This window comes from Delphinapterus leucas, chromosome 7 (genome assembly GCF_059928025.1).
Source record: "Delphinapterus leucas isolate spDelLeu-1000000601 "Yukka" chromosome 7, BTC_Dleu_Yukka2, whole genome shotgun sequence".
Classification (NCBI taxonomy): Eukaryota; Metazoa; Chordata; class Mammalia; order Artiodactyla; family Monodontidae; genus Delphinapterus; species Delphinapterus leucas.
The window spans coordinates 45203348-45226488 of NC_143135.1; the positions used below are offsets into that span (position 1 = coordinate 45203348).

At 36.8% G+C, this 23141-nt stretch overlaps 1 protein-coding gene across 5 annotated transcripts in view; it reads left to right on the forward strand.

Annotated features, from left to right (window-relative positions):
* Positions 1-23141, forward strand: part of SBF2 (SET binding factor 2) — a 454162-nt gene that overhangs the window by 58316 nt on the left and 372705 nt on the right. For all 5 annotated transcript variants that reach the window (XM_089915171.1, XM_022555691.3, XM_089915172.1 and 2 more), the window contains exon 2: positions 18015-18100. In XM_089915171.1, the coding sequence (XP_089771297.1) occupies positions 18015-18100 (86 nt within the window). The remainder of the gene's footprint in view (positions 1-18014; positions 18101-23141) is intronic.

Sequence of the window (23141 nt, forward strand, 5' to 3'; positions counted from 1 at the left end):
TTGGTTATTGGGAACACAAGCTATTCCTGGCCTTATGTGAGCTCTGAGACTCATTCTCTCTGTTCCTTTCATGTGGTTTATTCCCTGGCCTCAGGTGATTTTTCTCATGTTCAAGTAATGAGTACTCAGCTGAAGACTCAGGTAGATCCTCTGCAGATCTCTGGACTTCTCTTTTCCTGTGAATCTCTCTTCTCTTTGGCATTCTGCCTTGTGAACTCTAACCTCTTTGGCTTTCCTGGACCCTCAACTCTATTGCTTCAACTCAGGGAAGCTGCTAGACTTCACTTGGATTCCCCTTTCCTGTTCTGTAGTCTGGAAACTCTCACCAGGGAGTAAGCTGGGGCAATTGTAGGACTCATTTGTTTATTTTCTCTCTGAGTTTACTGTCATCTACTGCCTGATGTCAGTGTCTGAAAGCCATTGTATTTTTTTTCTGCTTTTTTAGTTGTTGCAGGTTAGAGGATAAATTCAGTCCTTGTTGCTTTCATCTTGGGAGAGGTGGCAGTCCCTAAAGTAATGATTTTGGAATATTTTATTCTGTAGCCAGTGGGAGAATCATTTAATGATTTTAAGCAAGGGAGTTAGTGTGATGAACTGTGACTTTGCAGAGCTTATTTCCATACTGCCGGAAGCTTGAATATGTTGGAGTGAAGAGGAGCAGGAAGATGATGAGGCTCTAGCCATCATTTAGGTGAAAGATGATGAGAATTTGAACTGTTGGAGTGACTGAATGACGCTGCAGCCTGGGCACATTTGGTAGATATTTGGAGCTATAGACTTGAAAAGGCTTTCTCTTTTAAAATATTGATACACAACTGTATAGTTTTTACAGCATTTCAGACTGTGAACAGCTTTACATGCATTGCTGTGAAAGAAGGCATTTTTATTCAGTAAGAAGATGCAATCTGAAGAACTTTATCAAAACGCTAAATCACATATTTAGTTTTAATTTCAATTTGTACTCTTTTCTCTTTTCCTAAATCCTGACCTTTAATCTCTCAATCACTGGATTTATACATTATCGATAAACTGTGAGTTTAATAGAAGCTAAGGTTATATAGCTATTGTTGGCTTATTATTTTTAATGGTATACCTTGTTCTCTATGTATTCTGTTCAATTTTGAAATGCATTCTTTTTCACTTCTGTGAAAGCCCATGGGCTTTTGCTAAATTTAACTCTGGAAAAAAATAGTTTGTGTGTTCTAAATAAGCCTTTTGAATAATAGGAGATTATACTGGAAATTCGGAAAATCATATTGCATTCCTACCTAAATTTTTGAATAACCACAAAAAGGCTTGTTTCAGTTGAAAAAAACAGACTTCTTTGATTAAATACTAAATGGATCAAATATGAAAGCCTTTTGTGGAATGATTTCCTGCATGCTTTCTTTTCAGTGAATGAACAGTTTCTATTTTCCTTATCCTTTGAAAGTCGGTCTTTACTGGCACAATTAGATCTTGTTTTGGTGAACTTTGATCTTCTGATTATTTTGGCATTATAGCACAAGTCTTCTGATGAATAAGCAAACATTTAAAAAAATTATCACTTGCTAAAAAGCAGATTTTGTAAATCAAGTATCAGGAGCTTGGGACCTGCAAGACCCTCATCTTAATTTTACCTGTGAACAAGTAAATTAAGCTTCTGCTGATCAGCTTTTACCCTGTTAAGATGTATAGATCAGTTATATATTCCTGAAAGGTCAGAAGTTCTGATTTTCTAGCATTGTGTTTTTGCTTCACTCGTTTCCCCTTGAGGGTGATTTTCTCAATGAAGAAGAGAAGAACAGGTGCTAGGCAGAGTGCTGAAGTTGCAGATTGTTTGGGGATAGAATGGGATAGAAGGACTGGTGCCAATGTCCATAATGTGTGTATAGCATGTTTTGACCAAGACTTTTTCCCTGTGGAAATTTTAACTCCAGTTGGGAAAATAAAAAATTTTAATCAGACTTATGCTGATATTGATGAAGTGTTTTTGGAAAATATTTTCTGGAGGAACTCCTTGAGCGATTTTTTAGTATAACACAATCAAATAATTTCCATTTTTGTTTTTATTTTACTGAAATAGTTTTTAAGATTTTGTCAACACCTATTGAACTGTTAAAATGGTCACATTCTATGAAATGTATGCCCTCACTTAAAAAAATTGAGTAATATAAATACAGTGAGTAACAGACATAGGATCTAAAACATCCCTGTGCTAGGCTAACTAAAGAAATTTAATAGGTACAACTTGAGTCTGCAACAGTGTTTGTACAGGTACAGGATAGCATCAACGTTTAAAAAAAGGTTTACATGTTTCATTCAAAAGTCTTGTGGTAACCAAAAGACCTAATATAATTAACACTTTAAGCTTCATTGTTAGTAGCACAGTTATTTAGAACAACAGTTCTCTATACTGCATCACTTACATCAACTCAGTAATCTCAAGTACTGTGTTCAGCTCTGAGTACTACTCAGGCAAACTGGCACACGCTTACTTTGTTATAATCGTGGTCATCATTATCGTCATCATCATCAACACTTATGTAGCATTTACCATGCGCCAAGTATTTGTTGAAACACCTTACATGTATATTAACTCATATTTTTCCTGACAAGAGCTTTTAAGAGGTCTCTTTTATGTATGGGGAAAACAATGAAGCACAAAGAGATAATGCAATTTTTGCAGTCAGGTAGCAAGTAAATGGCAGAACTGGATTAGAATGCAGGCAATCTAGACCCGCACTCCATATTCCTAACCATGTAAAAAAAAAAAAAATCACATTGGGATCTGTGGGACAAACTGAAACTATTTAAGCTGAAAAAGTAAAGATAAAGATCAGGGAGAGGAGGAGGCAGGGGATAAGATTTTTGTTAGTTATATTCAAATATTTGAAGGACTACAATGTAGAAATGGGACTAAATTTATCCTATATAGGAGCACTGTGACCAGCAAGTAGATATTATAACAAAATAGATTTTTTTTAAAGTTTTTCTTTCATGTCAACAAAATCAGATATCTACTAATGTAATGAAATATTGTTACCAAATATTTTAGTTTTCTAGGGCTGATGTGACCAAGTACTGCAATTTGGGTAGCTTGAAGCAACAGAAATTTATTCTCTCACAGTTCTAGAGATTAGAAGACCAAAATCAGGGTGTTGGTAAGGTTGGTTCTTTCTGGAGGGTGCTGAGGGAGAGTCCGGTCCATGCCTGTCTTCTAGCTTTTGGTGGTTGCTTGCAGTCCAAGACATTCTTTGACTTGCAGCTCTAACATTCCAGTCTCTGCTTTTGTCTTCACATGGCATTTTTCCTGTGTATCTGTCTGTATCTCTGTTTTCTCTTCTTCCAGGGCACTGGCCATTGGATTAGGGCCTACCCTAATTTCTACCATATTTCCAAATAAAGTTTTATTTTGAGGTTCCAAGTAGGCATGAATCTTTGGGGTACATTATTCAACCTAGTACACCTTATAACTAAAATACATTTTAGTTATACACCTCATAACTAAATACATCTCCTATCTTCTGGGGCTTAGAAAGAGTTTAAAATTATTCAAATTCATTTAAAGATACCTATTTTTAAAAATTAAAAACCAAAATGTATATATAGAGAGAGCCAGAGAAGAAATAGTTTTTCTCATTAAATTTTTTTAATCTGTGAATTCAGTTTTATTTTTGATTCCATATATAAGATATTCTTCTTAAATTTTAACACAGTTGTCTTCTCAGTTTGTATTCACATATTACATTTAGTACTTAAAAAATAATTTGATAGATTGATGATAATACTGCACATCATAGTTAAAGTTTCCTGTATCAGGTTCTCAGAAAGATCTTCTATGATAATCATCCAGAGATAGAATAGGCTCCCTTGGGATATTGCACATTTCTATCACAATATCTTCCAGACAGACTAGAGGAACATGTTCAAATATAGAGAAAACTATTACAGGAGGAAAATATACATTACAGATGAATTATGCTAGGACTCTTTCATTCTTCCATAGATTACAATAGATTCCATTCTGACTACAGGCAAAATTTAAAGAACATGTATTCCTTCCTGATTGTCTTAACTCTCTGGTAGCAGAAGTATTTACTCACGTAAACACCACGGCATTAAGAATAAAGAAAATTTCCATTACTCTAAAAAATTCCCTCATACCTCTTTTATTCAAGTTGATCCCTAATATGCATCCCTAGGCAACCACTGATTTGCTTTCTATCACTATAGAGTAGATTTATCTTTTCTGCAGTTTCATGTGAATGAAATCCTGTAGCAGGTACTCGTTTGTGTTTTGCTTCTTTTGGTCTGTGTAATTATTTTAAGATTTATCCATGTCGTTACATATATCAGCAGTTTTATTTTTTAGTGCTGAATTATGTTCCAGTGTATGAATATACCACAATTTTTTTATCCATTTACCTATTAATGGCCCTAAGTATTTCATGATTTTTGATGTATGGCATATGTTTTTTAAATTTTAATTTTTATTGCTAGTATATAGAAATCTAGTATATAGAAATACAATCAATATTTTATATTGATCCTTAGAAGTCTTGCTAAACTCATTTATTCTAGTAGCTTTTTTAAGATTTCTTAGGATTTTCTATAGGTTGTCTTCAAATAAAGACAATATTACTTATACTTTTCCCATTTGTATACCTTTTGTGTCTTTTTCTTATTGTATTGCACTGGTTAGCACTTGCAGTACAATGTTGAATAGAAGTCATGGTAGTGGACATCTTTTTTCTGTATCTTAGTGGAAAAGCATTTAAGTCTATATCCATTAAGTATGATGTTAGCCATAGGCTTTTTTTTTTTTTTTTTTTTTGCGGTACGTGGGCCTCTCACTGTTGTGGCCTCTCCCGTTGCGGAGCACAGGCTCCGGACGCACAGGCCCAGCAGCCATGGCCCATGGGCCCAGCCGCTCTGCGGCATGCGGGATCTTCCCGGACCGGGGCACGAACCCACGTCTCCTGCATCGGCAGGTGGACTCTCAACCACTGCGCCACCAGGGAAGCCCTAGCCATAGGCTTTTTATAAATGCTTTTTAATGTATTGAGGATGTTTTATTTGTTATTTGCTGAGTGTTTTTTTAAATCATGAATGGATATTGAATTTTGTCAAATGCTTTTTTCTGCATCTGTTGAGACAGTCATGTGGGTTTTCTTTTATTGTCCAATTTATTGATTGATTCTAATAACAGTACCACATTGTCTTTTTAAAATTTGTTTATTTATTTATTTATTTATGGCTGCATTGGGTCTTTGTTGCTGCGTGCAGGCTTTCTCTAGTTGCAGCAAGAGAGGCTACTCTTTGTTGCGGTGTGTGGGATTCTTTGGGCTCTAGGCACGTGGGATTCAGTAGTTGTGGCACACAGGCTTCAGTAGTTGTGGCTTGCGGGCTCTAGAGCACAGGCTCAGTAGCTGTGGCGCATGGGCTTAGTTGCTCCACGACATGTGGGCTCTTCCCGGATCAGGGCTCGAACCCATGTCCCCTCCATTGGGAAGTGGATTCTTAACCACTGTGCCACCAGGGAAGTCCCTACCACATTGTCTTGATTCCTCTAGCTTTAATTGTAAGTCTTTAAGTCAGGTAGTATAAGTCCTTTTCTGCTCAATTTTGATTCTACTCCCTGCAGTTTCTCCAGTGTGGGGGCTTAAACTGCTCCAGCAATTTTAGTCCTTGCTGCAGAAATGTTGTCCTTGCCCTTCCATTTTGAGCTGCTGCTCTCAAATTGGCCATTCTGCTTTCTGGTGAATACTTGTTGGCTATTTTGGGGTCCTCCTATTCTCAAACCATTACTGTTGTTTCTTTCTTAATCCTGCACAGATGCAGATACTTTCCAGATTTGGTGGATGTTTATGGTTTTTCTCCCATTGGAGTATTTTGGAGATACCTTTTCACCTAGTTTTCTTATGCATGTTGTCCATGAGTATTTGGTTGTGCTATTTTTTAAAAAATTGTTGTAAAAAATGCATAATATAAATATACAGTGCATCAGTGTTTACTACATATATGTGTGTGTGTGTGTGTGTGTGTGTATGTTGGTTTGTAACAGATCCCTAGAACTTTTTCAGATTGCAAAACTGAAACTCTATACCCAGTGAACAAAAACTCCCCTTTCCTTTCTTCCCGAGCCCCTGTCAACCACCATTCTACTTTATATTTCTAGGAGTTTGGCTACTTTACATTTGTCATATAAGAGGATGCAGTATTTGGCTTATTTCACTTAGCATAATGTCCTCAAAGTTTATTCACATTGTAGCATATGACAGGATTGCCTTCTTTTTTAAGGCTAAATAATATTCCATGTATGTATATACCACATTTTCTTTATCCATTCATCTGTTAATAGATGTTTTGGTTGCTTCTACCTCTTGGCTATTGTGAATAATGTTACAGTGGACATGGACGTGCAAATGTCTCTTTGAGATTCTATTTTCAATCCTTTTGAATATATACCCAGAAGTGGGATTGTTGGATTATATGGTAATTCTATTTTTAATTTTTTGAGGAACCTCCATACTGTTTTCTGCAGGGGCTGTACCATTTTATATCCTAGGCAACAATCCACAAGAGTTCCAGTTACTCTGCACCCTCAATAACACTTGTTATTTTCTGGAATTTTGATAGTGGCCATCCTAACCTGTGTGGTTTTGATTTGCATTCCCTAGTGGTTAGTGATGTTGAGCATCTTATTATATGCTTGTTGGCCATTTGTAGGTCTTCTTTGCAGAAATGTCCATGTAAGTTCTTTGCCTATTTTTAAATTGGATTTTTATTGTTGTTGTTAAGTTGTTGGAGCTCTTAATATATTGTAGATATTAACTCCTTATCAGATATATGGCTTGCAGATACTGTCTCCTGCAGGTTGCATTTTACTGTGTTGATTGTTTCCTTTGCTGTGCAGAAGTTTTTAGGTTTGATGTAGTCCCATTTGTCTATTTTTACTTTTGTTGCCTGTGTTTTTGATGTCGTATCTGAGAAATCATTGCCAAATCCAATGTCATGAAGCTTTTCCCTTTTATTTTCTTCTAGGAATTTTGTAGTTCAGGTCTTAGGTTTAGGTCTTTAATCCATTTTGAGTTAATTTTTCGATGTGGTGTAGGGTAAGGGTCCAACTTTATTCTTTGGCATGCGGATATCCAGTTTTCCCAGCACTGTTTGTTGAAGAAACTATTCTTTCCCAATTATGTAGCATTGACACTTTTCTTAAAGATAATTTGACCATATACATGAGGGTTTATTTCTGGGCTCTCTCTTCTGTTACATTGGTCTTTATGCCAGTTCACTGTGATATTTTGATGCTATTTTTTATATGGGAATTCAGACAGATTGATGAGCTACATTTCTGCTACCTCCATCTCCATCTTCTCTCAGATTTTTGCTTTTTATAGATTTGAAGAGGATGTCTTCTGTTTTCCACCATGTAATTAATAAAAGTGTTGATTGGGACAGGGTAAAACAGATATCAACTAAAGGCTGTCCTTTAGGTTGCCACTGGTTTCTTAATAGGCTTTGGATACCTCACTTACGTTAAGGAGATAATATTAACAATGGGAGCGCCTTTAAATTATATTCTTCAAGTAAAGGAGTAAGTCTTAAATTGACCTACTTTTTCTTGTCCCAAGCCTGTCTTTTGTGGCAGATTCTGTGCTGCTAGGTATGTAATCTCATTGTTAATAGCAACCTTGTGTGATGGGCATTATATTAACCATATTTTGAGGTTGAGAAAACAGATTTCGAGAGATTAAGTGTATTTTTCAAGGTCACAAGACTATGAAATAGCAGAGCCTGAATTTGAACCTAAGTCTGACTAACGTCCAAGCCTGGGTTCTTTCCAATATACTAATCAGAGGACAGATATACTATGTCTGCCATCTTTCTTTATCAGAATTCTTCTACTTCCTGTCTAAGGACAAATCTATGTCGATTCTGTTCTTGTCCTCCTTGGGACAGTTAGGAACCAAGGGACGGGCAATCTTTGATGAAAATAAGAGGACATTTTAGATGATGTATTGTTCTACATTATCTGTTCATTTACTTGTAAAATTATTTCAAAGGTCAGTCATAAAGGTTACTGTTTCATTTGTGTAATATTCCTATTTAAAAGTTTCTGTTAGTACCCTTAATTAAAAAAAATTTTTTTTGGCTTTTCACTATTTTTTCCCAACTGTTTATTGAGGTAAAATTGACAAATAAAATTTAAGATATTTAAAGAATACATCATGGTGATTTGATATAGATATGCATTGTGAAAGGATTCCCCCATCTAGTTAATTAACTCATCACTTCACATATTTATCTTTTTTTTTTTGAAAACAAGTTCTCTGTTAGCAAATTCCAGTTTTACAATACAGTGTTATCAACTGTAGTCACTATGTATTACCTTAGATCCTCAGACTTATTCATCTTATGGTTGAAAGTTTTTACTCTTTTACCATTCTCTCCCTGTTTTCCGCCAGTATTACTCTAAGTGAAATACACCAGACAAAGACAAATACCCTCTTCATTAATAAAGCTAGAGACTTCTGCTTTTGCATGTAGATATTAATAAATTTACTCTGTTATTTGGTTTATATATTTGAAATGTATTAGCCAGTCAGAAAGCCCATACTTTAATTTCCATAATTATTCATGAATAGTTTTGCGGTATTACATGTGGACTGAGTGTAAAGTTTGCTAAGTGTATAAATCATCTGAAAAACAGAGTCACTGTGTAAAGAAGTCACCATGTATATGCATCATGCACTTTTAGACAACTTGAATTGCATTTTAAAAATTGAACTATAGTTGATTTATAACATCGTATTAGTTTCGGGTGTACAACACAGTGACTCAGCATTTTTATAGGTTATACTCCATTTAAAGTCACTACAAAACAATGACTGTATTTCCCTATTCTGTACAGTACATCCTGTAGCCTTTCCATTTTATACATAGTAGTTTGTACCTCTCAGTCCCCTACTCCATCCCGCCTCATAGCAAAAATAGAGACAGACTCACAGGTATAGAGAACAGACTTAATGAATTGCTTTTTAAAGCATGAAAGAATGTCTGCTTTTAAGATTTTTCTTTTGGATATACCATTACTTATCATTTTATTTGGATTCTCAAGAAATTACATTTCTCATCATTGAACTTAAGTGATGTTGCTATTATGTCAAAATAGGAATAAGAAATATCTCTGTTCCAAAATTTGGAATTTTTTAGTTTTTCTAGCCCTTATTTCCTTAGACTCATGACCTGATTTCTAAACAGTATTATTTTCTTCCCTAATCTTTACCCATTGTTATACTGTGCCTACATCTGTCCTTTTATTGACAAAACTTAATCATTTAAGTGCTGTTTAAAACCCCAATTCAAGTTTTAAATGTCCTCACAGCAGGTTTTATCCTTAGCACCTAACACAAGGCCTGGCATTGTTATTGTTGAATAAACAAATTGCTGTAGTAGTCTGCTTCCCATATTTTTTTGGATTTGTCCTCTTACCGTTCTGCCCAGTTTTCCAGACCACAAAAACTAGTAGCTTGTAGTAAAACTCGTTCTAACCATTGCTTTGTGTGGCAGTTCATTCTGTTTTTTTTTTTTTTTTTTTGCGGTACGCAGGCCTCTCACTGTTGCGGCCTCTCCCGTTGTGGAGCACAGGCTCCGGACGCGCAGGCTCAGCGGCCGTGGCTCACGGGCCCAGCCGCTCCGCGGCATGTGGGATCTTCCCGGACCGGGGCACGAACCCGTGTCCCCTGCATCGGCAGGCGGACTCTCAACCACTGCGCCACCAGGGAAGCCCCATTCTGTTTTTGATAGTTCTCATTCTCACAAGGTTCTTCCTTTATATTGACTCAAAAATATCTCCTCTGAATTATAGTTTTTGGCTCTAGTTTGCTCCACTCTATCTTCTTCCACATAATAACTCTTTACATATTTGGAGAAAGTTCTCATATGTGCTTCTTAACTTTTTAAAAAGAGTTTTCTGACTAAATCTTTTTATGTAAAATTTTCCAAACCCTTTACCAGTTTGAAAGGGCTTGATTTATCAGAGTGCCTCTTACAGTGTATTATACTTTGGATTCTTTACTGACAAGGAATCATAGGTCCATTGTAGCTTAAGAAGGAGGAGTATCATTACAATACTTCAGAAGTTTGATGACAGATGCAACAGTGCTGCCAGAGTTTACTGGAGGTAGACCTGTTCTACTGGCAAGTCTCTGCCGGGGTTTCTGCTGTTCTATAACTGGCTTGACTCCCTGTGGTTGCCTGAGCTCGCAAGTCTTGATACATCTTTTTAGCTGCTTTAGTCTCTCATTTCTTCTATTCAGAATTTCCTAGCAGAGAAATCAGATTTGTCTAGGATACCTTTTACAGCCAGGTCACTTTGGTCATAAGTTGCTTTCCGGTTTATAAATGCCCTTGCCCACCTAATAGTCCCATTCATTGACTCAACAAGTATTTTATTAAGTATCTAATATATACTAGTAATTGTTCTAAATGCCTGGGATACATCAGTAAACAAAGCAGGCCAAAATCACTGTTTTCACTCTAGTGAGGTGAGACAGACAAGTAGCAGTAAATGTGATAACCAAAATAATGATTTCATAATTTCTTTCTGGCTGGTGAGAGGAGAGACAGGATTGTGTGCTTCTGAGCATGACTGCTATCCTTCATTGAGCTGTGGGTGGTGCCATTTTCGATAGAAGGTGATATGGGCAGCTGGACTTCATAAAACAAGTCTAGTGTAGATAACCACTGATTGTTGTTTAGATAAATGATCTAGTTGTTTAGATAAATATACAGAAGATTTAGCGAATTATGCATTAGAGTAATTCTCAAAGTTCAGAGTCTGTGTTAAACAAATTAGTATATATTTTGTACGTTTACACTTTAAGCATACACCAGCCACTTAAACGATTAATTTTTGTCAATTGGTACAGTCAACAAATATCAAGCATCCTGTTTTGTATAGAGCAGAGTATTACATTTCTTCACTTAATTAACCCCTACTAATTCTTCAGTTCTTCTGCAGATGAACTTCTTCCTTATACTACTGGCAACTCCGCACCTATAGCATGCTACTTAGTAACCCCTGAGAATACTATTTGACTTTCCTGGGGTCATCTGGTAAGGCTAAAACAGTCATTTTGACTGAGTGGTTGGATCATCCTAGGTCACTTGCTAATCCTTGTGGCTGGGTTGGGTAGTCTGGCAGCCCTACCAGGACCCAAGGGAAAGTGGCTTACCACACGTAAAGGAGGGAAAAGTGTGCCTGATCACGCCAGTATTTCCTCACCCTTCCTAAATTTGTTTGGGGCAGTTTGTGTAGCATTTGCACTTTTTTTCAAAGAAGGCTATTTCCAAATGTGCTGGTATCCTGCCAAGAGTCCCCCTTTTTATGTATGAGCTCCATTTGGTCATCATATTTCTTGTTTTTATGATAGTAGAAGAGTAGAAGAGTAGGGGCTGGAAAGAAAAACATGAAGACCTTAACTAATAACCGTCCCCTCTTTTTTTTCAATTTAGCTGCATGCAGTGCAGTGAACAACCACAATTTTGTCTGCTTAGCACCTCTCCTTTCTAAGAAGTGGTCCCGTTTCTTTTGAGGAATTTCTCTCTCTCCCTACCCAGTCACCCAGCCCCATTTAATACATAGTGCAAATAGGAGCTGCTTCCACAGCCACTCACTCTGACTTACATGACCTATTTCATCTCTGGACATAATTATCAGTCCACTGGTGGACATTTGACTCTAGAACAGTCTTCCTTCAATGTGGCTTGCTCCTCAATGTAAAAGGTCATCTTGTCAGCGTTCTTAAATACAACCAGTACTTCCTATAAGAATGGTTTTATATAAATTATATAAACTTGGGAAATAAGTTTAAACATTCAGACTAAACTCTTAAAATCCAAGAAACAAGGATCAGACAATGTTTGTTTACTTCTGTAAGGTATTTTCCTAAGTTCCTCAAAGGTTGTTAGCTGCATCAGTTTACATATTTGATATTCAAAACCAAGTTATTGTAGCTCTTTCCACATTTTACTTGTGAAATATCATTTTAGCATTTTTATTTTTGCCTTTTTATAACCTAATTTCCATTTACAAATAACATTATCATATGAAATCTATCACTCATGAATCGTATTTCTATGTGCACTTATAAATGTTACATCAGCATTTCAAACTAAGCTTTCATATTATTGAAAGACTGCATATCATTATGAAATCAATAAATAATATGTTGCTCCTGGAGAACTTTTGAAAGTTATGCTCCTGCTTATGAGGAACTTTTTTGCTTCTCAAATTGGCACTAACTAAAACAAATTTTAAAATAACAGTTGTTGGTGAGGATGTAGTGAAAATGCCAGTCTCATTCTTATACACAGAATGTAAAAAAAATTATTAATATCTTTCTAGTGAGCCCTTTGGCTTTGTGTGAGTCTTTAAAATTTTCATATTCTTTGATCCATTAGTTGTATATCTAAGAATTTTTCGGGCAAAAGTGAGATGAGGATAAAGATTTATATAGAAAGATGTTTTTTGTAGCATTATTTATAATAGAGAAAATAGAAAATGCATATTATGATCAAGGGCCCATTTTAAAATATTAATAGTAAAGCATTATATAAATCTAGGTTTAGTATTATCTCAATTCTGATGAAAAATACATGTATGAAAAAAGCCTAGGATAAAACGTTAACAGTAATTGTCTTCAGGTGTGGGATTATGGGTGATTTCTTTTTTATATTTTTATATATTCAAAAAATTTCCTGCAGTTAACATTTGTTAATTTTATAATTAGTAAAAATTAATGTGTTAAAATATTTTCTGAGCCTGCAATGCATGAAGTATGACTTTCAGAACTGAATAAACAATATAAGAACACCTGGTTAAATATGATGAGATAAATAACATGCATTTCTCTCTTTTTTAAAAGAGAGGAGGGCGTCCCTGGTGGCGCAGTGGTTGAGAGTCCGCCTGCCGATGCAGGGTACACTGGTTCGTGCCCCGGTCCGGGAAGATCCCATATGCCGCCGAGCGGCTGGGCCCGTGAGCCATGGCCGCTGAGCCTGCGCGTCCGGAGCCTGTGCTCCGCAACGGGAGAGGCCGCAACAGTGAGAGGCCCGCGTACCGCAAAAAAAAAAAAAAAAAAAAAAAAAAAAAGAGAGAGAGGAGATGTAAGCTTAAAACAATTTCTGTCAATATTAACGAATCTATTAAAATAAACATTTAGCTCCATATGAGCTAAGTGCGAGGCATTCAGTATGCCAAGTACTTGGGCATATAAAGATGGTAATGAAAGAACAAGAAGCTTTCTGTCATTTCTTCTGTAAAGTTTTCCATGGTTTCTCTGCTACGTTAGGTTAGGTTCTCTTCTATCATTGTACTTACCATGATATACTGAAATTATCAGTTCATTTTTCTGTTTCTCCTAATAGCTTATCAGTTCCTTGAGGATAGGGGCCATATCTTTTTCATTGTGTATCCCAGTATCTAGTAATTTGTTGAATTAGCCTTGATGTGAATGTAAGAAGTGGTGATGCTTGAGGTGGATTTTGAAAACTGAATGCTTATGATAAATCACTTTTAGTTTACTCTTCTTTTTTTTTTTTTTTTTTTTTGCGGTACGCGGGCCTCTCACTGTTGTGGCCTCTCCAGTTGCGGAGCACAGGCTCCGGACGCGCCGGCTCAGCGGCCATGGCTCATGGGCCCAGCCGCTCCGAGGCACGTGAGATCTTCCCGGACCGGGGCATGAACCCGTGTCCCCTGCATTGGCAGGCGGACTCTCAACCACTGCGCCACCAGGGAAGCCCTGCTTTACTCTTAATGAAATCCTTTATTCTCCTATAATACAGGTATATGAAGAGTTACTATACTGCAGCAGTTGTTAATTTTAGTATATGTGCTGCCGAAGTGAGCACAGTTATTAATTGAGAATGTTTTCATTTTGCCTTTGTCAAACGTGACCTCGGTTTTAGCAGATAGTTCAGAGTTGGTCAGTAAAATGAACTTAACTTTCTGTTTATCTTTTAAAGGTAAGATTTGGTCATAAAGTGATTTTAAAGTCTAGGTGAGGGACGGGGGGAGTTCAGTTCACAGGGATGAGGATGAGAGATGATAGTGAATTTTTTTTTTTAAATTGAATCAGATGTTCACCCTGACACTAAAAACCAGAAAAAGATATCACAAAAAAGAAAACTATAGACCAGTATCACTGATGAACATAGGTGTAAAAATCCTGAACAAAATAGTAGCAAACAGAATCCAACAGCACATTAAAAGGATCATACACCATGATCAAGTGGGATTTATCTCAGGGATGCAGGGATTCTTCAATATATGCAAATCAATCAATGTGATACACCACATTAACGAATTGAAGAATAAAAACCATATGATCATCTCAATAGATGCAGAAAAAACTTTTGACAGAATTCAACATCCATTTATGATAAAAACACTTCAGAAAATGGGCACAGAGGGTACTTACCTCAACATAATAAAGGCCATATATGACAAACCCACAGCAAGCATCATACTTAATGGTGAAAAACTGAAAGCATTTCCACTAAGATCAGGAACAAGACAAGGATGTCCGCTCTCGCCACTCTTATTCAACATAGTTTTGGAAGCCCTAGCCACAGCAGTCAGAGAAGAAAAAGAAATAAAAGGAATACAAATTGGAAAAGAAGAAGTAAAACTGTCACTGTTTGCTGATGACATGATACTATACATAGAAAATCCTAAACATGCCACCAGAAAACTACTAGAACTAATCAATGAATTTGGTAAGGTTGCAGGATACAAAATTAATACACAGGAATCTCTGGTATTCCTATACACCAACAAAAATCAGAAAGAGAAATTAAGGAAACACTCCCATTTACCATTGCAACCAAAAGAATAAAATACCTAGGAATAAACCTGCCTAAGGAGGCAAAAGACTTGTACTCCGAAAACTATAGAACACTGATGAAAGAAATCAAAGATGACATAAACAGATGGAGAAATATACCATGTTCTTGAATTGGAAGAATAAATATTGTGAAAATGACTATACGACCCAAAGCAATCTACAGATTTAGTGCAATCCCTATCAAACTACCAATGGCAATCTTCACAGAATTAGAACAAAAATTTTACAATTCATATGGAAACACAAAAGACCCTGAATAGCTAAAGCAATCTTGAGAAAGAAAAACGGACTTGGAGGAATCAGGCTCCCCGACTTCAAACTATACCACAAAGCTACAGTAATCAGGACAGTATGGCAGTGGCCCAAAACCAGAAATATAGATCAGTGGTACAAGATAGAATGCCCAGAGATAAACCCACTCACATGTGGGCACCTAATTTACTACAAAGGAGGCAAGAACATACAATGGAGAAAAGGCAGCCTCTTCAATAAGTGGTGCTGGGAAACTGGACAGCTACATGTAAAATAAGGAAATTAGAACACTCCCTAACACCATACACAAAAATAAACTCCAAATGGATTAAAGACTTAAATGTAAGGCCAGACACTATAAAACTCTTAGAGGAAAACATAGGAAAAACACGCTTTGACGTAAATCACAGCAAGATCTTTTCTGACCCACCTCCTAGAGTAATGGGAATAAAAACAAAAACAAATGAGACTTAATTAAACTTTAAAGCTTTTGAACAGCAAAGGAAACCATAAACAAGACAAAAAGACAGCCCTCAGAATGGGAGAAAATATTTGTAAATGAAACAACAGACAAAGGATTACTCTCCAAAATGTACAAACAGCTCATGGAGCTCAATATCAAAAAAAACAAACAATCCAGTTAAAAAATCGGCAGAAGACCTAAATAGACATTTCACCAAGGCAGACATACAGATGGTCAAGAGGCACATGAAAAGATGCTCAACATCACTAACTATTAGAGAAATGCAAATCAAAACTTCAGTGAGGTACCACCTCACACCGGTCAGAATGGCCATCATCAAAAAATCTAGAAACAATAAATGCTGGAAAGGGTGTGGTGAAAAGGGAACTCTCTTGCACTGTTGTGGGAATGTAAATTGATATAGCAACTATGGAGGACAGTACGGAGGTTCCTTAAAAAACTAAAAATAGAACTACCATATGACCCAGCAATCCCACTACTGGGCATATACCCTGAGAAAACCATAATTCAAAAAGAGACATGTGCTACAGTGTTCGTTGCAGCACTATTTACAATAGCCAGGACATGGAAGCAACCTAAATGTCCATCGACAGATAAATGGATAAAGAAGATGTGGCACATATATACAATGGAATATTACTCAGCCATAGAAAGAAAGAAAACTGAGTTATTTGTAGTGAGGTGGATGGACCTAGTGTCTGTCCTACAGAGTGAAGAAAGTCAGAAAGAGAAAAAAGAAATATCATATGCTAACACATATATATGGAATCTAAAAAAAAAAAATGGTACTGATGAACCTAGTTGCAGGGCAGGAATAAAGAGGTAGACATAGAAAATGGACTTGAGGACATGGGGTGGGAGGGCGAAGCTGGGGCAAAGTGAGAGTAGCGTTGACATATATACACTACCGATATAAGATAGTTGGCTGGTGGGAAGCAGCAGCATAGCACAGGGAGATCGGCTCGGTGCTTTGCGATGACTTACAGTGGTGGGATGGGGAGGATGGGAGGGAGGCTCAAGAGGGAGGGGATGTGGGGACACATGTGTGCATATGGCTGATTCGCTTTGTTGTGCAACACAAACTAACACAGTATTGTGAAGCAATTATACTCCAATAAAGATCTATTAAAAAATAAAAAAAAAGTAATGAAGCTATCAGTGAAGAAAAACAAAATTTGAATCAGGTGTTAAGGTTTCCTTTACTTAGATGTCCAAATAATCAGAAGGTTGTTGCTTTTACTTCAAAGTGAGTTGGAACAACATGTAGAACATGCAAACACATGAAGCTCTTAAAAAGGATTGCAGAGGGACTTCCCTGGTGGTCCAGTGGTTAAGACTCTGCGCCCCCAATGCAGGGGGCCCGGGTTTGATCTCTGGTCAAGGAACTAGATTCCACATGCTGCAAGTGAGAGCCCACGTGCTGCAACTAAAAGATCGCGCACACGGCAACGACGGTCCTGCCTGGGGCAACGAAAACCTGGTGCAGCCAAATAAATAAATAAATATATATATTTTAAAGTATGGCAGAAAGCAATTAGGCCTAACATGTACTCTCTAGCCCCAAATTACTCACAGATTATATCCCCAAAGTTCAACTTTAAGTTGATCTGGTTTTTAGTGTCACAGGGTAATTTTATAACAATAATGCTATATATAGTCCAATGGTCTTCAACCAGAGGCATTTTTGCCCCCCCAGAGCACATTTGGCAGTGACCTGGAGATATTTTTGGTTGTAACAACTTGGTGATTGTAGGTGGGGTGCTATTAACTTCTAGTGGGTTGAAGCTAAGGATGTTGCTAAACATCCTATAATGCACGGGATAGCTCCCAGCCCCCTGCCTCCAACCCAACAAGGAATTATCTGGCCCAAAATGTCAGTAGTGCTGATGTTGAAAAACCCTGTCTAGACAATGGTCAAGTTCCCAGGCCACTCTAAAAATCTTTATTTAACCCAAAACAGTGCTTATAACCCATAACTGAAGCTTAGTGCTAATGGTACCATTTCATTTGTCACTTAAAATTACTTTGTCTCCATAGAAAAGTTCTTCTTAAATATCAACTTGAGATACTGAGAAGACGGCTTTCCTTACTGGGAACAAAGTGCAGTTGCTCCCATGGTGTGGAGACTCCAATTTTAATGCCTCTGTCTGTTGTTCCTAGCTTTTCCTACTTGTTACTCTTTTGAGAGTCTATAGGATAGGGATTGCCTATCATTTCAGTGTTATGTTTAGAAGGTAGTTTTAGACCCTTTAAAACTTGAAAATGTTTAATCAGTATATCAATTTATTCAACAAATATTCATTTAGAAATAAGTATTAATATAATGAGTATTCAGATTTTTAAGTACCCTATAACCAAATTCACTTTGATTTTATTAATAGGGTCAGGAGCAGGTCTGGGGAAAATAATCCAGAGGTTTCCACAGAAGGACTGGGATGATACACCTTTTCCACAGGGAGTTGAACTGGTAAGTTGGTATTGTTTTATTGTACTTTTATAATGATATTTTTCTTTTCATGTTTCATTTATGGTTATATTTATGTTGCAGTTACTTTTAAATAATTTGGTGATTTAACTGTAACACATTATTAGAAATAATTGCCCTAATACAGTAAATTTTGAATATACTGATTCTCGAATGTCTGTTTTGCTGTTCTTTTTCCTGTTTAATCTTCTCTTTAATATTAAAGATGAAATAGATGATTTTTATATACCTGGAAGCTGAAAAATTCCTCTGATTCTTTTAGTCACAATCTTAGCCTAGTAGCTTCAGTGATAGTGTGTCACTAATCAAATATTTATTATATTTTTTTCTGAAAATTTCTAGGTCGTTGTTTTAGTGACAACTAAACAAAAACACAGACAAACGAAACCAAAGGTTGGTTTAATAGTGACCAGTCATGGTTTGAATTTGGCCTTGAAATCAGAATCTGAATTCTTTCTTTCCAGTTACAGAATCTGTATGTTGCTTTATAATAGTGCAGTTCAACTGCTTTATTTTTGTCAGCCGTTTTAAAGGAATTTAATGGTGGAGCATAATTTGTGATGACCAGGACATTCTGTCTGGTGGTGGATCTATGGTGGTAAAATGAGAGACTGAGAAGATGATCACTAAAGTATTTTTCAATATGACTATAAAGTTTAGAGAATGCATATATGTGTGTATGTATGTATGTTTGTGTATTCACTTATATTGTGTGTACGTTTACATACACACACATATACATGAGCAGTGTTCATCAAAGCAGTTCTTGTTGAGCGATCATTTGGTATAATATGACAATGAAGAGGAGACTGCCTAGGTTGAAATCCCACCTGTACGGTATGACTTCTGACAAGTTACTTAACTTCTTGAACAGCCGTCTTCATCTATAAAATGAGGATAATGATAATATTAATCTCATAGGGTTACTGCAAAGGTAAAATGGGAAAAATATAAATAAAATGCTTAAAACAGTGTCTTCCATAAAGTAAGTGCTCAATAAATGAGGTAGCTTGTTAATGTTATTATTGTTACTGTCATTGTTGCTGTTTGTTTGACATATTGCAGCACCTCCCCCAGAGGAAGAATTGTTCATTCTCTTGTTAGCCTGGATCAGAAATATTTATTAGGAATAAAACTGATGTTGAAAATTATTAATTTTCTTGTCCTAGCAAATGAGTGTCCATTTCTGCCTCGCTGAGGATAAAAGGTACATTTCTAAATGCTTAATTTTGATTGTTAAACCCAGTTTTGTAAAGAAGGCTGTGGGTTCTGTAGACACACAGAGAGGGTAAACCTTGAGTTTAGGCATTAAAAATGGGGAAAGAACGTGAGGATCTTTGAGATAATAGAAAATACATAGTGGTCTCTGCCCCCAGTTCCGGGCACAGAGCTTCTGAAGTCAGTCTAATTTCCTAAGTGTTATGAGTGTCTTTGATCCCGGTTCCTGACACAGGGTTCCTGAAACCTTTGTAAGTTCCTGGGTGATATGAATGTCTTTTGTTCTAATGAGGCGACTCTGGGTGGGCTCCTGGATGGCTCCTGGATGGGAGCTGGTCACTGGAAAGACCAAGCCATGATTAGAAGCTTGGAATTTTCAGCCCCATCTGCTATTCTGTTGAAAAGGGAAAAGGGCTGAAAATGGAATTAATGATTGATCATGCCTACGTGACGATGTCACCATAAAAATCCCCAAAGTTGGGATTCGGAGAGCTTCCAGGTTGGTGAAACATGCACCTACTGGGAGGGTGATGCACCCCAACTGTACAGAGAGAGAAATTCATATGCTTGGGACCCTCCCAGACCTCACTCTGTGTATCTCTTCATCTGGCTGTTCATCTGTATTCCTTATCATATTCTTTAATAAACTGGATAATGTAAGTAAAATGTTTTCCCGAGCTCTGTGAGCCACTTGAGTGAATTAATTGAATCCAAAGGGATGGAGGTCACGGGAACCTCCGATTTATAGCCAAGTCGTACAGAAGTTGTACTACTGTACAACCTACTTGCAATTGATATCTGAAGTGGGGGTCAGTCTTGTGGGACTGAGCCCTTAACCTTAATCAGTGAGTTAAATTGTAAAATTGTAGGACACCCAGCAGGTGTCGTGGATAATTGCTTGTTTGGGGGGGGAAAAACCCCACACTGGGTGACTAGAAGTGTCAGAAGTCAAGTGTTCTGGGTAAGGTAAAAGTTACCACACAGATGGAGGAGAAAAGTAGGTTTTTAAGAGAGCCCTTGTATTCCTTTCTCTTCTCTTCCACATGCCTGCAAATAGTAGTAATTGGTCTTATGGTGTGGATAACTGGTGTTTGTACTATTAAAGCTTTTAAACTCTGCTTCACTGTCCTTTTTAGTAATGATTGAAAGGGGAAAATTTTGGTACTGGAGACCTTTTATAACTTTTTGTGAGTTCCTACCTCCCCTCACATCAATGTGTGGATGGATATAAACTACATCAGTTTGAAAATATGAACAGTGAACCACCTTCATAAATTTCAAGAACAGCAGACATTATTGAGTCAGAGAGAGATCATGATTTGACTCTAGCTATTTAGCTATGACTGAGAAGGAATAATTTTTGTGTTTTGAAAGCTAAGGCATAGATACTGTGATGCCTCTGATATTTCTCCAGTAGTGATGGAGAGACACATGTTGATTTTAATAGTTAGTAAATGGATATTTTTTCTTTGTGTGACAGACACTCCCATGTTCAAGTGCTGTCAGTGTCTCTCCAATAACAAGTAGAGCCGTGTGCTGCTGGATTGGTGAAACCGAGGTGTTAAGAGGTAGCATAACTTTTCCTCACCTAAGATTTTCCTAGATGACATCTTGGCTGATTCTTCGTGAAGCAGTTCAAGATTTTGGGAGCCAGATTAATATTTAAAGAATATTTGAAGTGCTGGATTACATTGGGAATTTTTTCTTTTAATTTTTTCGTAACTGATAGCAATTCTCATCCTCTAATGTCTATTGTGCTTTGTCAGGTACAGAATAAATTTGTTTATCTAACAAAGCCCATTTTTAATTTTTATTTAAAATTTTTTTAAATTTTATTTTATTTTTTTATCTTTTGGCTGCACTGTGTGGCACGTGGGATCTTAGCTCCCCGACCAGGGATGGAACCCGTGCCCCAGCAGTGGAAGCACAGAGCCTTATCCACTGGACCACCAGGGAGGTCCCCAAAGCCCATTTTTAAAACATAATAGAACATTAACTGTTAAGTTTTTGTTGTCTTATTATTTATGGCTTTGTGCTTTACTTTATATGTTAGGGAGGTGCAACTATTCTGCATGTTAACAGCAATAACTTGAGTAACTGTGATATACTGTGTGATCTAGAGCAACTCCTGCAACTTCAAGACCAGAGATAGGCCTAATAAAATTTTACTCTAATTGAAGGCGATTTGGCTCAGAGCCTAGGTGGTTTTTTGATTCCAGGGTGGTAGTGACCCTTTTGTGATGATTTACATGGAAAAAAATCTTACCCTACCAAGGTGGTAGTAGCGGAACAAGTTTTTAGCATGTAACATTAATGTTAATATCTAACAGTTACATACAATTCACAGACTGTGATGAACTCACACATTAGATGATTAGAGGTAGTATATCTAATTTAAAGGTAGGTAAATTGAGGATTAGGAAGTTTTAAACGGTTTCACTAAGGTCTAGCAGCTCAGATGCAGCAGAGCTAGCATTCAAACCCAGGTTTTTTGACTCTTAGTCTCAGCCAAGATCTGAGAATATTCTGAGAGTGTTCTCAGAGTGACACTTTAAGCTATGGTTAGCATTTGGACTTTAATGTAAATGCAAGATCTGAAAACAGGATTCTATAATTTGGAAGAACTGAGGTTCAGAAATGTTTAAAAGCATGCTGTGTTAAAAGAATGCTGTGTTGCCTCTTCAATAAGTGCTGCTGGGAAAACCGGACAGCTACATGTAAAAAATGAAGTAAGAACACTCCCTAACACCATACACAAAAATAAACTCAAAATGGATCAAAGACCTAAATGTAAGACCAGACACTATAAAACTCTTAGAGGAAAGCATAGGCAGAACACTCTATGACATAAATCACAGCAAGATCCTTTTTGACCCACCTCCTAGAGAAATGGAAATAAAAATATAAATAAACAAATGGGACCCAATGAAACTTAAAAGCTTTTGCACAGCAAAGGAAGCCATAAACAAGACCAAAAGACATCCTCAGAATGGGAGAAAATATTTGCAAATGAAGCAACTGACAAAGGATTAATCTCCAAAATTTACAAGCAGCTCATGCAGCTCAATATCAAAAAACAAACAACCCAATCCAAAAATGAGCAGCACACCTAAATAGACATTTTTCCAAAGAAGATATACAGATTGCCAACAAACACATGAAAGAATGCTCAACATCACTAATCTTTAGAGAAATGCAAATCAAAACTACAATGAGGTATCACCTCATACCAGTCAGAATGGCCATCATCAAAAAATCTACAAACAATAGATGCTGGAGAGGGTGTGGAGAAAAGGGAACCCTCTTGCACTGTTGGTGGGAATGTAAATTGATATAGCCACTATGGAGAACAGTATGGAGGTTCCTTAAAAAACTAAAAATAGAACTACCATTCAACCCAGCAATCCCACTACTGGGCATATACCCTGAGAAAACCATAATTCAAAAGAGTCTTGTATCACAATGTTCACTGCAGCTCTATTTACAATAGCCAGGACATGGAAGCAACCTAAGTGTCCATCGACAGATGAATGGATAAAGAAGATGTGGCAAAAAAAAAAAAAAAAAAGAAGATGTGGCACATATATACAATGGAATATTATTCAGCCATAAAAAGAAATGAAATTGGGTTATTTGTAGTGAGGTGGATGGACCTAGAGTCTGTCCTACAGAGTAAAGTAAGTCAGAAAGAGAAAAGCAAATACCGTATGCTAACACATATATATGGAATCTAAAAAAAAAAAAAATTGGTTCTGAAGAACTTAGGGGCAGGACAGGATTCAAGATGCAGGTGTAGAGAATGGAC